This window comes from Cryptomeria japonica, chromosome 10 (assembly GCF_030272615.1).
Source record: "Cryptomeria japonica chromosome 10, Sugi_1.0, whole genome shotgun sequence".
Lineage (NCBI taxonomy): Eukaryota > Viridiplantae > Streptophyta > Pinopsida > Cupressales > Cupressaceae > Cryptomeria > Cryptomeria japonica.
The window spans coordinates 482353391-482367718 of record NC_081414.1 but is presented as its reverse complement, the minus strand read 5'-3'; the positions used below and the strand labels follow the sequence as shown (position 1 = coordinate 482367718).

Genomic DNA, 14328 nt, shown 5'->3' with positions numbered 1-14328 from the left:
CAAAAGTTGGGACCAAGGATATCTTAAGTATCAAGGGTACGACACCGTTTCTTCAGATGCATTATAGTGATTTAAAAATGTTTCACTGTTAGCCAGAAACAGATAGTCACGGCCTCGCTTTATAATGAACTCATTCCTTTGTTATTACAAGAAATATTTAAATGATGCCTAAATAACCAACTTATCAATGAGGAACAACAAAGCATCTACAAGGAAAAAATGGAAAGGTGAGATTTACCTCCAGTATTTTCTTGTTTTGATAAACAAATTTTTAAAATTTACAACCATCCCATTTTGAAATACCACGTATGCAATGAATCAGATTTATGATTTTATCAAAGAGGGAAGAATTAAAACAATAAAGCATGTGTGAAAAAAAAATGGAATGGTGAGGTTTATCTCCAAAATTTTATTTTTTCAATAAACAAACAATCTCTAAAATCATACAACCATCCTATTTTAAAGCACCATGTATGCAATGAACCAGATGTTAGAAAACCCTGAAGCATGTATCTCATGAAGCTAGGCAAAATACTTTTGCCTGACATACATGCTAAGGTAAGGCAGCCTTAAGATTTCGAGTTAGGGCCTCAAGTTGTTTGAGTCCTTCTTCTGGTGAATTTGCTTCTGCGAGTAGCTTCACCATTGCACTCCCTACAATTACTCCATCTGCTCCCCATCTTGCAATCTGTAACATGAAAAGGGAAGCAAAATTTGATCTTAATGTGACCCATTAGACAAGTTTTCACCAACACTGTTGCCCAATGATATGTTTAAAACCACAAGCTAAGGGGCAAATTAACTACTATTCATTCCTATTCCAGAATAATATTAGCAAACACCTCACTATTTTTAAAAATTGAATGCATCAACCTGGCATCTAGTTCAGTAATCTCACCTAACTATGCCTACCAATTGCATTTAAATGTGCCTCGTTTTTCTTTTTTGTTTTGATAGATACTCCTCTTTCTCAATAAAATTTTACCTTGATGCATGAACGAATTTGTAAATCAAATTACAAATAATTCAAAAATGTAAAACAAAAGCATTGATGTAGCACATAAGTAATTAGCCAAAAAGTAAAAGAAGAAAAGGAAGGATGGAAAAGACCACCATGTTGTTCTAGCAATAAATTGGAGCATAGTCCACATTCGGATTGTGAACACCAAAAAAAATTCTATCTTATTGGAGCATAGTCCACATAGTCAATGGCAATGAATCCTCCTCTACCTCATGATCAACATCATCTATAATGATGCCATCCAATCTAGTGTCTCCTGCCTCTATTACATCTACACCCTCTATAGCCTATTTCTCAAAATCAACAATCTCGTCTTTTATAAATGGCTCCAACTCATCTTGTGTAGTCTAGTCACTATAGGGATCAATTTTATCAAAATCAATAAACTCCTATGATTTGTCCTCCACCTTTCTTGTGTTAAGGTAAGATTGTATTGCACAAAAACTAGGCCATTGAGGCATGCTTGAGTCAACCTTTTGCACTCCATGTGAATGACATCAAAAAATCTCCAATTACGCTCACAGCTCAAAGCTCTACAAATGTAAGACAAAATTTAGAGGGCTAGCTTGAAGATTTGGGATATTTCTACCCCAATCTTCCCACCAAGAACCTACCAATTAGATATTCAAAAGCTATAAGCAAGCAATACTTTTAAAAATTAAAATAAAATATTCAATTTCAAATTTAAATTGCAATTTGAAGTTACCTTGATGATCTTCACAACTCTTTTTGCAAATGCATCATCGAAAACTATCTTCCTTTTTTAGGCAAAAGGCAATATAGCCTATAATGTATTAATAGAAATATGAAGATTACATAGAGGGAATTACATATTAGCTGATTCAAATCTTACTAACCATGTTTGCCAAAAAATTTGGAAGATGAGATATATCATAAACTGACTCCTTCAAAAAAGCTTTGCCTCTGAACACTATTTATCAAATAAAACATTCAAGGCACAATACAGAAGATTCTATTCACATAGTATTTCAAAATAGTCTTCACCAAAAATTCATATTGCTCCTCTGATTGCACAATTCCCTTCGAAAGCTTCAGTTTGCTTGTGACTGACTGATCCACCACTGGTTGCCCTATCTTTACAATACTCACTCCATCAACTTTATTTAAATATGTTGAATCTAACCATGCTCGACTTCGAAATATCTACTTCAAGGATATCAAAGAACAACAAATGTTTTGCAACATTAGAAAGTTAGTCGCAAACCTTGTGACACCCGCTCACACAAGCTCCTTCCCCTTGGTGTGATCTCTTATCAAGTTGAGAACCCAAGGTGACTATAAATATATTTTGTGATGCTACTTATATTTTCAACAATTGATCTCACCCAATAAATTTTGCCTCTGTCCTCCAAAATAGGGTCAAGGCAATGGATTGTGCACAGGGTCCAAAAGAGTGACAAATGCCAATCTTCAAGCAATCTCCTAGCCACCATTTATGTCATTGCACTATCAATGACATCTTGTACCAAAGTATCTATTCCCACCTCTAAGACAATCTTCTCCAACATTAGGCTCAAAGTTTTTGCACTCTTTATTCTATTATGGCATCATTGACTTCAAGCAAACCAGCTCAACATTTGAAGCCACCCAAAAACAGATTATGGTGCAATTCCTTCCATTCATCATTAATTTGAAAAAATGGTACAGCCAAACTTTTGTCACTGCTTCTTTTGATCTTCCACATTCATCTTTGCATCTACAACAGCATCCTAGAGCAACACCCCACTTAAATCTTTCGATGAGGGTGTCCCGTACCCTTTCCCTGCAACTGCCAAATAATCCCAATAAGAACTATTTGCCACACTAAAGGGGAAGATTGTAATAAACAAAATTTGCACACACCATATTTCCTTCCATGTGCATCTCCTTGTTCCACCCCGTACCTTGCAATTGAGGTCATATCCCAAATAGGTTTTTGGGCACAAAAAAGACATGTGACTAGGATTTACTCAAGCTACATGAAATGGATACCCACATATGTGTGGGCCATGACTAGAGCCCACAATATCTGCCATATGTGCTTTTGTTTCCTTTGCCATGTTGAGATTAACGGGTGCTACTATGGCTGCTCATGCTCTTGCCCCCTCTAGTTTCTTCTCATCCAAAAATGCAAAGACTACTTGCGTTTCTCATTAAGCCTCTTCTATGGCATTTTCACATGGGTTGGGACAATCATAGTTAAGAATGCCTACCATATGGTATTTACAATGATCGATGCCCCCATTAAGCATTTTTGTGTACAAGATACAAATCACACTCCCCAATACCAGTTCCATTGCAGCATATTTCTAGGTGAAGTCATGGCTTCCACTGAAATTAGCTTCCACTTGCTAATTCTAAGTCTAATGCAATGATATATACAATTGTATGCTAACCTACAATATTTTTAAACATAAAATAAGTAGCATTTTAAAACAAATACAACAATTTGAACTCCTTTAAAAAAAATAATGTAAATACATTTCAAATGTAATATAGTAATTGAATAGCAGTAGCATTAATTAATTTACCTAAAATAGCATTTTTTATTGTACAGCATAAACCATATGTTTAGGGGAAAATCAACAAAAAAGGCTCAATTTCATTCACAAAAAAGTAAATCAGCAAAGAAATTAATGTAAATCGAATTTCATGCATTTAAAATTTTAAAATTTGCATGTTTAAACATGCTAGAAAGATTTTACATGTATAGAAAAAAGGGAAAAATAAATAACTTCAAAACCCTAAATTACTCAAATTCGCTCTTTGAATCCACTATAAACTCATTCCAATTTGCTCAAGAATGCTCATATGCAGGTGTGATCTTTCCCCCTGGATGTGTAAGAATTACAAAGGCAAAAACTAGTAATTTTAGCATCCTAAATGTTTTCAGTGTTTTTTTCTGCATCTAGCTTTACTACTTGCAAATGTGAGAAAGCTTTATCTTTTCTACACTTCGATTCAATATGCTATTTTTCATCTCATAACAATGCTTTGGAAACAAGTACCAACTTACCTTCACAAATGAGATAGTATGTCTTCCCTTTTCATGGCTACTCTGACAGTCAACTGCTCTACTCAACTACACTTATCCTTGCCATGTACAACTTATCTCTCCTATGCTCCTAGTCCTACTTGTGAGCTCACTTGCACACTTATTATCATGTTTGCTACAAACTTCAGCAATGGTTGGGCTTTATTGGACGACCTTTTACAAATGTTTCTTGCACCTGTCTTGACAACTCTTGCAGATTGATTGCACCTCTGTTTATGATGTCAGGGATGACACACAGACCTTGCTTCAAATTCACAACTTTCTTACATACACCCTATCCTATTTTATACTGTGAAATTTGCAGTCCTACATAAAACGCCTTCAGCATCAAATTTTTGGCATACCTTGCTCTTTAATACATAAAACGCCTTCAGCATCAAATTTTTGGCATACCTTGCTCTTTAATACTACTTCTGAACTTCTTGTTTCCACCATCAGATCAACCTCAGCTCATTCAGACAAATCAAATCTTCCAGTCTGCTCCTCAAAGACTCACTCTTTGAATCTAGTGCAATCGCTATCCAATTGCTAGTAAAAATGTGTCCCATCAGCATCATAACCCTCAAGTCCATCAGCCAAATGGAACGGTGTTTGTTCTATTGCTCTATACTTGGTCCTCTAAGCCCAAGCTACTATCAGTTTCCATTCCTTCCGATCATCTCCATTTACGTTGTTGCTTTTAGTGATATTTTCTTCAGCACTTTGTTGAATGCTTTAGTCTGCCCATGAAAGTCATTTTCAAAAAACTTAATGACCATCTCCAGTCCATCATAGTCATTTCACAATTAAAAAATGAGTGTCATGACAGTCATCTTTTAATTAAAATTAACTATCATGTACCACACACAGAGAGTAAAATTTTTTAAAATGATTGTTTTGAACTTATGACTTGTGGGATACACAACTACAATATACGTATCACAATTAATTCTGATTTTATGTTATATATAAAGTTGTTTATTATTATTTTTATTTTTCTAAAAAGAAAACGGTATCTGCAACAAGAGAGGTGGAAAACCTAAGGACCATTGCTGAAAACATTGGTGAGAACGTCCAAAAAAGGGAATGGTTATTTGCATTCATTGTACTATGGATATGAGAGGAGGTATAAACTATTTGAAATATCACCTTGCCAAGATCTTATGCCATGCATTAAAGCAACTCTGGAGGTTTACAATGAGGTAAGAGCTCTCCATTCAGCATACAAGCAGACAAAAGAAAAGACAGAAAGGATAGCAAAGGCAATGGGAGCCTCACTCACATGTCATAATTCTATCGGATCAAATACTCGGGGAGATATGGAGGGTCTTCCTCTATTCGATCACAAATACATGGATTAAGTAGTTTGGACAGCCACAGTTCCAATTTGTGTTCCTCCTAGCATTCTTGGTGCACAACCTGTTGTGACCATTTCACACATCGCCCCATTACAAATGGGGACCTGTTGGTGTCTGTTTTATCATCTACCAAACATTAGGATAGGATACCCGAAGGTATTCTATCTTCTCCTGAAAAATCACTACTGATTTCAAGGTCTATATGTGCGAACAAGCGACTTTAGTGGAATAGCTTCTTGGGTAGTGTATGCTGAAATTTTCAAGGGGGACTTACATTTGACAAGTATTCTTGAACTGCTGGACTTAGATGGATTTAGCAATTTTGGCTCTTCTTTTTTGGGGGATTTTCTGGGATTTAGACTTTCAAAAGAAAGGGAAAAAGAGATAGGGTTTAGGAAGGCTAATCTAATCCTACGAATTTCGGAGACGGTAACAATTGGGTGCTTTCGAGAAACCAAACCTTGCTTCGCCACACTAGGGACAACTACACAAGGCCGGTGCAATCTTCAATGGGTTGTGCTTATGATCGAGATGTTGGGATGCACAGGGTATGGGCTCAGACTAACTTTGCACAGTAGAATGGAAATCATCCATTTACCAAAAGTATGAGCGGAAATACACCATCAATTGACACTTATCAAATCCTTCATTCAAATTAACAACAATGAAAGCAAATCTAAATTAATTCTAACTAAGTGTTGAGGCAACTGAAACCATGCAAATCATTCAAATAATAGAGATTACAAAGCAGCGCACATGCAATATATTATCTGGAAATGACCTTAAGCAACAACACATCAAAAACCTCACCCTCTCCAAATGAGAGGAGGTAGCCTTATATAGTTTTCAAGAATAAATGAACGGCCGAGATCAAACAGTGATCAAGGGCCCAGATTGAAAGCTATAAACCCTAATTAGGGTTTCCCAAAACTAACTACCCTCGACCAATTACATTTGGGACACTTGTCCTTCTTGCTAAATATGAACCATTAATGAAAATAGAAGGTTGTTGCATTGTGAAGTGTGCCCTTCTAGAAGCTTCTTGATAAGTCATGTTCATCGAATGTTGTGATGTTTTCACACATCGCCCCATTGCAAATGGGGACCCCTGCTTTTTTGCTTTCTAGGGTTTGTTTCTAGGTCTTTTAGGGTTTTGTTAGTCAGCCTTTGCATTTTGAGTGTCGCCAAGGGGATCACGTGGATAGCAAGTCCGGCTTGTGTGATGTCCTGATCTTGAAATTTGGCCAAGTCTGAAAGTCCTGATCCTGAAAATTGGCTAAGTCTGGAAGTCCTGATCCTGAAATTTGACTAAGTCTGGAAACTGAAAAACCTCAAAAAACTAGATTTTGCAATATAGCTCCTGGAGGTCTGAAACCACTCTCAAACATCCTGAAAGTATATATGGAATATAACTTAAAGTATACTGTATACTTAAATGTTATATTCCATAAAATTATCCTGTCGGAGAGTTCAAAAAGTCGAATTTCGCTCCTGACCCTTGCTAAGGATCCAGAGCGAATTTCGCTCCTGACCCTCTCAGGAGGTCCAGAGCGAATTTCGCTCCTGTCCCTTGCTGAGGGTCCAGGGCGAAAATGTTGTTCAAGTTTATTTCTCGCTAATTTTGGCTAACTTGTTTTGTGTAGGGTTTCCCGAAGAGAAGATTGGACGTTACTGGATGCGTTTGAAAGTTTGAAAGTTTGAAAATTGTTGAACTTTGGGCAACAAAGATAATTTCGCCCCTGTCCCTCACTGAAGGTCCAGAGCGATTTTCTAAAAGTGCAATTTTCTTGCAAGGACAAAACAAGTTTTGTGATTGAAATGAATGGAAGAAGGTGTGTTTCACCCGTTGAAGATAATTTGGAGGGCTAGCAAAGGACGGATAAGCTTGAAATTACAAAATCGCTCATGTCCCTCACTGAGGGACCAGGGCGAAAAACCTAATATCCAGCCCTTCTCTCCAAGTTTGGACAAATCTAGGCCAAGGCGCAAGTTTGAAATGATGTTTAAAATACCTTGAAGTGGAATTGAGATGCAAGGATTACAAATTTTGATGACAATTTGCAAATTCGCTCTTGTCCCTCTCCAAGGGTCTAGGGCGAAATTTCTAAGTGTGCCCACTTTCCTTACATTTCGAGATAACTTTTTGTTTCCAAGACTCAAAAGGAAGTGGAGAATGATGTTCTACGCCTTGGGGGTAATTTGAAGGTTGAAGTGATTAAGAATTTGTGCAAAAGACTCAAGAGCGCTCCTGTACCTTACTGAAGGACCAAGGCGATTTTTACAAAATCAACAACTTCCCTCCAAGACTACGCTTAGGCAAGGTTGTGCAAGATGGGAAGGGTCTTCTAAAGCATGGTGAACAAAGATTTGACTTCAAAATTTAATAATCCTAGCCTAAAATGCAAAAAGCACTCCTGTCCCTCTCCAAGGGTCCAGGGCGAAGTTATTGGCATCCTTTATTTTTACCTTATTTCAACGTTGTTATCCTCTAAAATTGCATTAGATGCCAAATTGCTAAATTCAAAATATTTGGAAAAATTAAATTAAATTGGCATTTAATAAAAGGCGCATTGGTATTTAATAAATTAATTTTGAGCCTTAGAAAATCGAATTTTTATTATAAAGGCATTTAAAATTAATTTTTGTGAAACTAAAATTAAAAATGGAGCGCTTGGGGGCTTATTTTCATTTATTTTATCAAGTCGGCCTCTCCTTTTTGCAATTTTATTTATTTTTTTGGCCTATTTTGCCAAGTCGGCCTAAGAGGAGTAGGGTGGTGAGCGCTCTATATATTGGGGGTGTGTTCTTTCATCATTCAAATCATTCACTCATTACTTCAAGTGCGAATTTTGAGAGCAAGAGGAAGTGCGAAAGCTGGTCTATTTTGAGCGAATTTATCTTAAGTATTGAAGACTAGAGGTGGTGGAGTTAATGCTTGTGAAGACTAAAGGAGGGCGCATTTTGCTAAAGGAAGAACTTTGATCTACATTTTGCCTAGCGAATTCACCTATTTTTGCATCATTTCTTAGAATTAGTACTCAAGTGGAGGTATGGCGAAATCACCTTGACACCAATATTGAAGATTTGAATTTGGAGCTTTGTTTTGAAAATTCTAAGTTTGATGTAGTTAATTAGGAAATGATAACTCAAGATTTATCATGAAGTTTCCTAATTAAAATCTTAAATCTTCCTTTCTACTTTATATTTCTACGCTTCAAGATATAATACTAATTGTGAAATGTTGTGTAGGCATCAAATGGAGATCCCGGAGTTGGAAAATCAAGCCAGATCAAGGACGACCTCCCCCAGCCTAGCATCGACAAGGACGACCTTCTTCGATCCAGCATCATCAGGATAAGGGCGACCTCTTCCAGTCCAGCATTCCAAGGCGAGATACATCATCATCCTGCAAATCAGAGACACAAGAAGTCAAAGCAAAGGGTTCGTTGAAGAAGCAGATAATTCCAGAAGAGTTAATTAAAGCTAACTTCTCAACATTACCAAATTGAGTATCAACCAAGTGTCTGACGAGTTGGCATCCTAATCATCATTTCTCTAGTCAGTGTGGTCCACCTCAGCGTGTCCAGATTCAATGTACCTAACTCATGGGAGGTGGCACAAACTTCGATGTACCTACCCCAGCTATCCATTGGTTGAATTTTCTAGAGAAGACATGTGTCCAATTAATACAATTATTTCATTGGTCAAGCATTAAATGTTATGTAGTAGCTGTAACAAACCCTAATTAGGGTTTTCATTATTGAATCTTGGCCATTGATCTCAAATTGATCTTAGCCATCGAATTGTATTGTGGGCACTATATAAGCCCCGACCCTTCATTTGTAAAGGCAATAAGAAGCAGTTAGAAAGGAGTTAGTGAATAGAGAGTAGTTAGAAGGTGATTAGCTAGTTGATAGAATAGCAATTAGAGTAGAGTAGAGAGAGAAGACAAATATTGTTGCCAAGATGTTGTTGTAAAAGACTTGTAACTTCATTGAAGAAATGGTGAAATTTATGGGTCGATTCGACAATTTGCATGGTCTCTATACTTCTCATATTTGATTTCGTGTTATTAGATGAGTGGAAGAAATGTGCTTGATTGATGGTGAAATTCGTATATCCATACTACTAGCAGTTTGTTGATTGCAGACTTGCCTTGTGTAGTCAACTGGAATCATTCAGCTTAAGCTTAACTTCAATTGTCGCTTCTTCATTGATATGCATCAGCCTGATGGTGTCTATGCCTGCAATGATGATTTGAACATCATAAAGCTTTCCTTCGAAGATCGCACTAACCTTGTGGAGATGGTCCTGAGATGTCAAAACAAGACTTAGTTAGAATTTCATCAAAGATCATTCTTAGTATTAGAATTAGATCCTTTCCTCGCCCTCATCTTTTTTTTCCCTTTTTTCAAATCAAAGCTAGTAAAATCCTGTGTTCCAGCAATATTCAAAGCAAATCAGACGTTCAATCATCAAGTGTAAGTCCCCTTGTGATTCTAGCAAATCACATCATACCACAAAGAGCTTATCCACACATAGAGATCCTACAACGAAGAACCTTGGAGTCATCCTGATTGATCCTTTTTCGCGACATCTTCAGCAATCAGAGGCTTTACTCAAGAGAGGATAAGGTACCCTTAGGTATTTTATTCTGTGTTTGATAGTGTACAAAATACACGTCAACACTACCCTCGACCAATTACATTTGGGACACTTGTCCTTCTTGCTAAATATGAACCATTAATGAAAATAGAAGGTTGTTGCATTGTGAAGTGTGCCCTTCTAGAAGCTTCTTGATAAGTCATGTTCATCGAACCTGGACATGCTGACTTGGAGCGATCTGATTGGTTGGAAAATGATGAGGCGCCACCTCAACGTGTTGGATGTCTTTCTTGAATTCTCCAATTTGTGTCAAGAAATCGTCTAAGTATGGAAATTTGATTCCTTCTTGTCACCATTTGATTCTACTTGGGAGCTTGTCTCTTTTTTTTTTTAATTCCTTCAGAAGATGAAATTCTTCAAGAAGTTGGAAGTTTATCTAACTTTTCCATATTTTCACCAAGTCTGAGAACTTTTCTTTCCTGATGCCTTGAGATTCTTTCAAGTGCCTCGAATTTGGAGAACAAATCCCCTCGTGAAGTTTTTCTCATACTTAGCCAAATTTTGGCCCTCTCTATACTCGGACGAACCTTGCTCGTGGTCCTGTCTTCAATTCTGAATTTGGCTCGAAACTCCATTTGTGTTTTCTGTGACGATCTTGCCTTCAGCTGCCAATTTATGTTGTGTGGGAGGAGGGTTAAAAAGCTCTGGGTAACCCCTTGCAAATATGAATTGATGGGATCAAGCTATTCAGGCATTCGCTATGATCATGTCCTTCTTCTCGATACCCTAACATGCCTTCATCATGATTGAGGAAATTGGAATTTTCTTTGTGAAACATTTCCCATACTTAGCCAAATTTTGGCTATCTTCATGCTCGGATGACCCTTGCCTGTGAACTTGTCCTCAATCTTTCGTTTGGCTTGAAACTCCAACTGCGATCTCTATGATGATCTCGCTTCTATTTCCTCCTGCGACCTGTAAAACCAAAGAAGAAAAGTTAGAAATCTAACTTGGATTGAAGAAAATCGAGGATGCGAACGGCTAAGTGTTTGGAAAATTTCACTTCATTTTCATACTTAGCCATGAGAATCGGATTTTCACATGTAAATTCTCCAACCTTCAAGATAACTGTGATCACAATCCAACACCAAGTGTTATAACTCCGAAAATTTCTTGTACTTAGCCAAAAAAATGATTTTTCTCCCTTAGAAATTCGAACAAATTCACTAAAAATCATTTCTCAAACTCTGGAAAAACTCAGAAAATACATAAATCTGCATCATGAATTTAATTTCACCTTCAAAAATACTCAAAAATTCAGGAGAGATTCAATAATTTGTCCTTATACTGGTTGTCTTTCTCCAAAAATCTGTGAAACTTTTGTCAAAAAAGTTTATCCAACTTCCAGCAATATCCAAAACTTTCTCCAGATGAACTCCAAACTGAAAGTATTTTACTATGCTCTCCTTAATATTTTCGAACTTCTTGGTGTAGAAATGAAGTTTACAACGAAGTATTTGTAAATAAAGTTAAATCCTCAATCAGAAACCCTTAAAATCTTCCAAATCATGTTTCCAATTTTAACTTCATTCTTTTGGAAAGTGTTGTCATGTTTCCAAATTCGAAGAAAATATCTTCCAAAAGTTTCCAATTTGGCTATAAGTTCGAAATATTTATTAATCTTCCAATATTCTCTTTAAAAAAAACTTTCCATTTTGGATTTAAGTTCGTAATCCTTATCAATCTTCCAATATTCTCCTTTTGTAAACTTTCTATTTTGGATTTATTTCGAGGATTTTTAATAATCTTTAGAGATTTTCTTCATTTTGGATTTAATTTTGAAATCTCAGTGGATTTTGTGACATCATTGGCATCTTGTTGATTTTGTTTGACTTTCAATGCGTAGGTGGACTTTTGAAATTCATCTCCATCTTCTCCAAGGTATGGCGGACTTTGGAGACCTTTCCTCATGGCTCTCTTCAAGGCGAAATTTTTGGCTAAGGCATGGGGCGGACTTTAGCCTTTGCTCCTACATGGTGAAATTTTGGCTAAGGCATGGGGCGGACTTTGAAGGTCTCTCCTCATGGCTCTCCATCAAGGCGGAATTTTGGCTAAGGCATGGGGTGGACTTTAAAGGTCCCTCCTCTTAGCTCTCTTTACCCTTGGCGGACTTTAAACTTGGCACCTCCTACCTTGCTCTCTTACTTTGGCGGACTTGGGAGAGAGCTCCTACATGACCTTCATCTTGGGCGGACTTTGGTGGCGGCTCCAACTTGGGCGGACTTCTATCACTCCTCCTCCTTAGCCTCCCAACCTTGGCGGACTTTGGAGGGCTCTCCACCTTGGCGGACTTTAGGCTAGGCTCCCACCTTGGCGGACTTCAAACCCATCCCCTAAGCGAACTTCAAGCAACCTCCCCTTGGGTGGACTTTGGAGGGCTCTCCACCTTGGGCGGACTTTGGTGTTAGCTCCCCCATGACCTCTCTAGCCTTGGCGGACTTTGGTGAGTGTTCCTTCATGGCCTCCATCAAGGTGTAAATTTGACTAAGGCATGGGGCGGACTTTGAAGTTAGCTCCCACATGACCTCTCTTCTTGGGCGGACTTTGGTGAGTGTTCCTTCATGGCCTCCATCAAGGTGTAAATTTGACTAAGGCATGGGGCGGACTTTGAAGTTAGCTCCCACATGACCTCTCTTCTTGGGCGGACTTTGGTGAGTGTTCCTTCATGGCCTCCATCAAGGTGTAAATTTGACTAAGGCATCGGGCGGACTTTGAAGGTCCCTCCTCATGACTCTCCTAAGGCATGGCGGACTTTGAAGTTAGCTCCCACATGACCTCTCTTCTTGGGCGGACTTTGGACAAGGCTTCCCCATCACTTGGCATGCTTGGGCGGACTTTAAAGAGTGCTCCCACCTTGGGCGGACTTTGAGGCGCTCTCCACATGCTTGGGCGGACTTTGAGGCGCTCTCCACATGCTTGGGCGGACTTTGAAGAGTGCTCCCACATGCTTGGGTGGACTTTGAGGCGCTCTCCACCTTGGGCGGACTTTGAGGCGCTTTCCACCTTGGGCGGACTTTGGTGGTGTCTCATCTTGGGCGGACTTTGGTGGTGTCCCCAACATGGCGGACTTTTAGACATCTCCACCATGGGCGGACTTCTAGACCTTTACTCTTCAAGGCAGACTTTTGGAGGCTCTCAAGAGGGCGGACTATATATGAAATATACCACTTATACTTTAAGTTATATTTCATATATATTGTCAGGATGTTTGAGAGTGGTTTCGGGCCTCTAGGACTAATAATGCAAAATCTAGTTTTTGGAGGATTCTCCAATTTTCCAGACTTAGTCAAATTTCAGGATCAGGATGACATTCCAGACTTAGCCAAATTTCAAGACATTTGAGGATCAAGATGATTTTTTGAGCTGATTATCCTTTGAAGGTGCCATGACCCCCTAAAATATAGGAACTTAGCTTTTTAGGTCAAAACTTGGAATTTTCAAGTTCCGATCGAAGTTGGTCAGTGGTACAAGTGTAAACCCTAGGTTTGCATCCCGAAAAAGCAAAAAAGCCTAAAATCTAGGGATTTAGCTTTTTTAGGTCAAAACTTGGAATTTTCGAGTTTCGGTTGAAGCTGGTCAGTGGTACAAGTGTAAACCCTAGGTTTGCATCCCGAAAAAGCAAAAAGCCTAAAATCTAGGGATTTAGCTTTTTTAGGTCAAAACTTGGAATTTTCGAGTTCCGATCGAAGCTAGTCAGTGGTACAAGTGTAAACCCTAGGTTTGCACCCCGAAAAAGCAAAAAGCCTAAAATCTAGGGATTTAGCTTTTTTAGGTCAGAACTTGGAATTTTCGAGTTCCGATCGAAGCTAGTCAGTGGTACAAGTGTAAACCCTAGGTTTGCATCCCGAAAAAGCAAAAAGAATACATCCCTAAAAAATAGGAAAAACTTTCTAAAAATAGCCATACCGGGGATCGGGCTGAAAATGCCAAAAACGAAACTTCCTAAAAAATAGGAAAAAGCAAAAAAACAAACTTTCTAAAAATAGAAAGTTGTCCAAATTCATCCAAATCAATTGCGATCTTCGTCCTTTGGCCTCTCTAAGCACTCTGGTGGTGTTCACACTTCGGAATCACATAACTTGCAAAAACTAACTTTCAATCGTCAGGGCCTGAAACGCTCTGAACTGGACAAGGCTTGGTGAAACTGCAGCAAAAGGTCACAGGACACTAACAAAATCCTAGAAAGCAGGAAAAGAGAGGGTCCCCATTTGCAATGGGGCGATGTGTGAAAAAGGTCACAACAGGACCCC

The 14328-nt window shown here is 38.3% G+C and overlaps 1 protein-coding gene across 2 annotated transcripts in view; it reads right to left on the bottom strand.

The window, feature by feature from the left end:
• Window positions 1–207: 207 nt before the first annotated feature.
• The window catches only part of LOC131039425 (tryptophan synthase alpha chain), a 177243-nt gene continuing 163122 nt past the window's right edge, over window positions 208–14328 (bottom strand). For both annotated transcript variants that reach the window (XM_057972187.2, XM_057972189.2), the window contains exon 9: window positions 208–688. In XM_057972187.2, the coding sequence (XP_057828170.2) occupies window positions 554–688 (135 nt within the window). In that variant the 3' untranslated portion in view covers window positions 208–553. The remainder of the gene's footprint in view (window positions 689–14328) is intronic.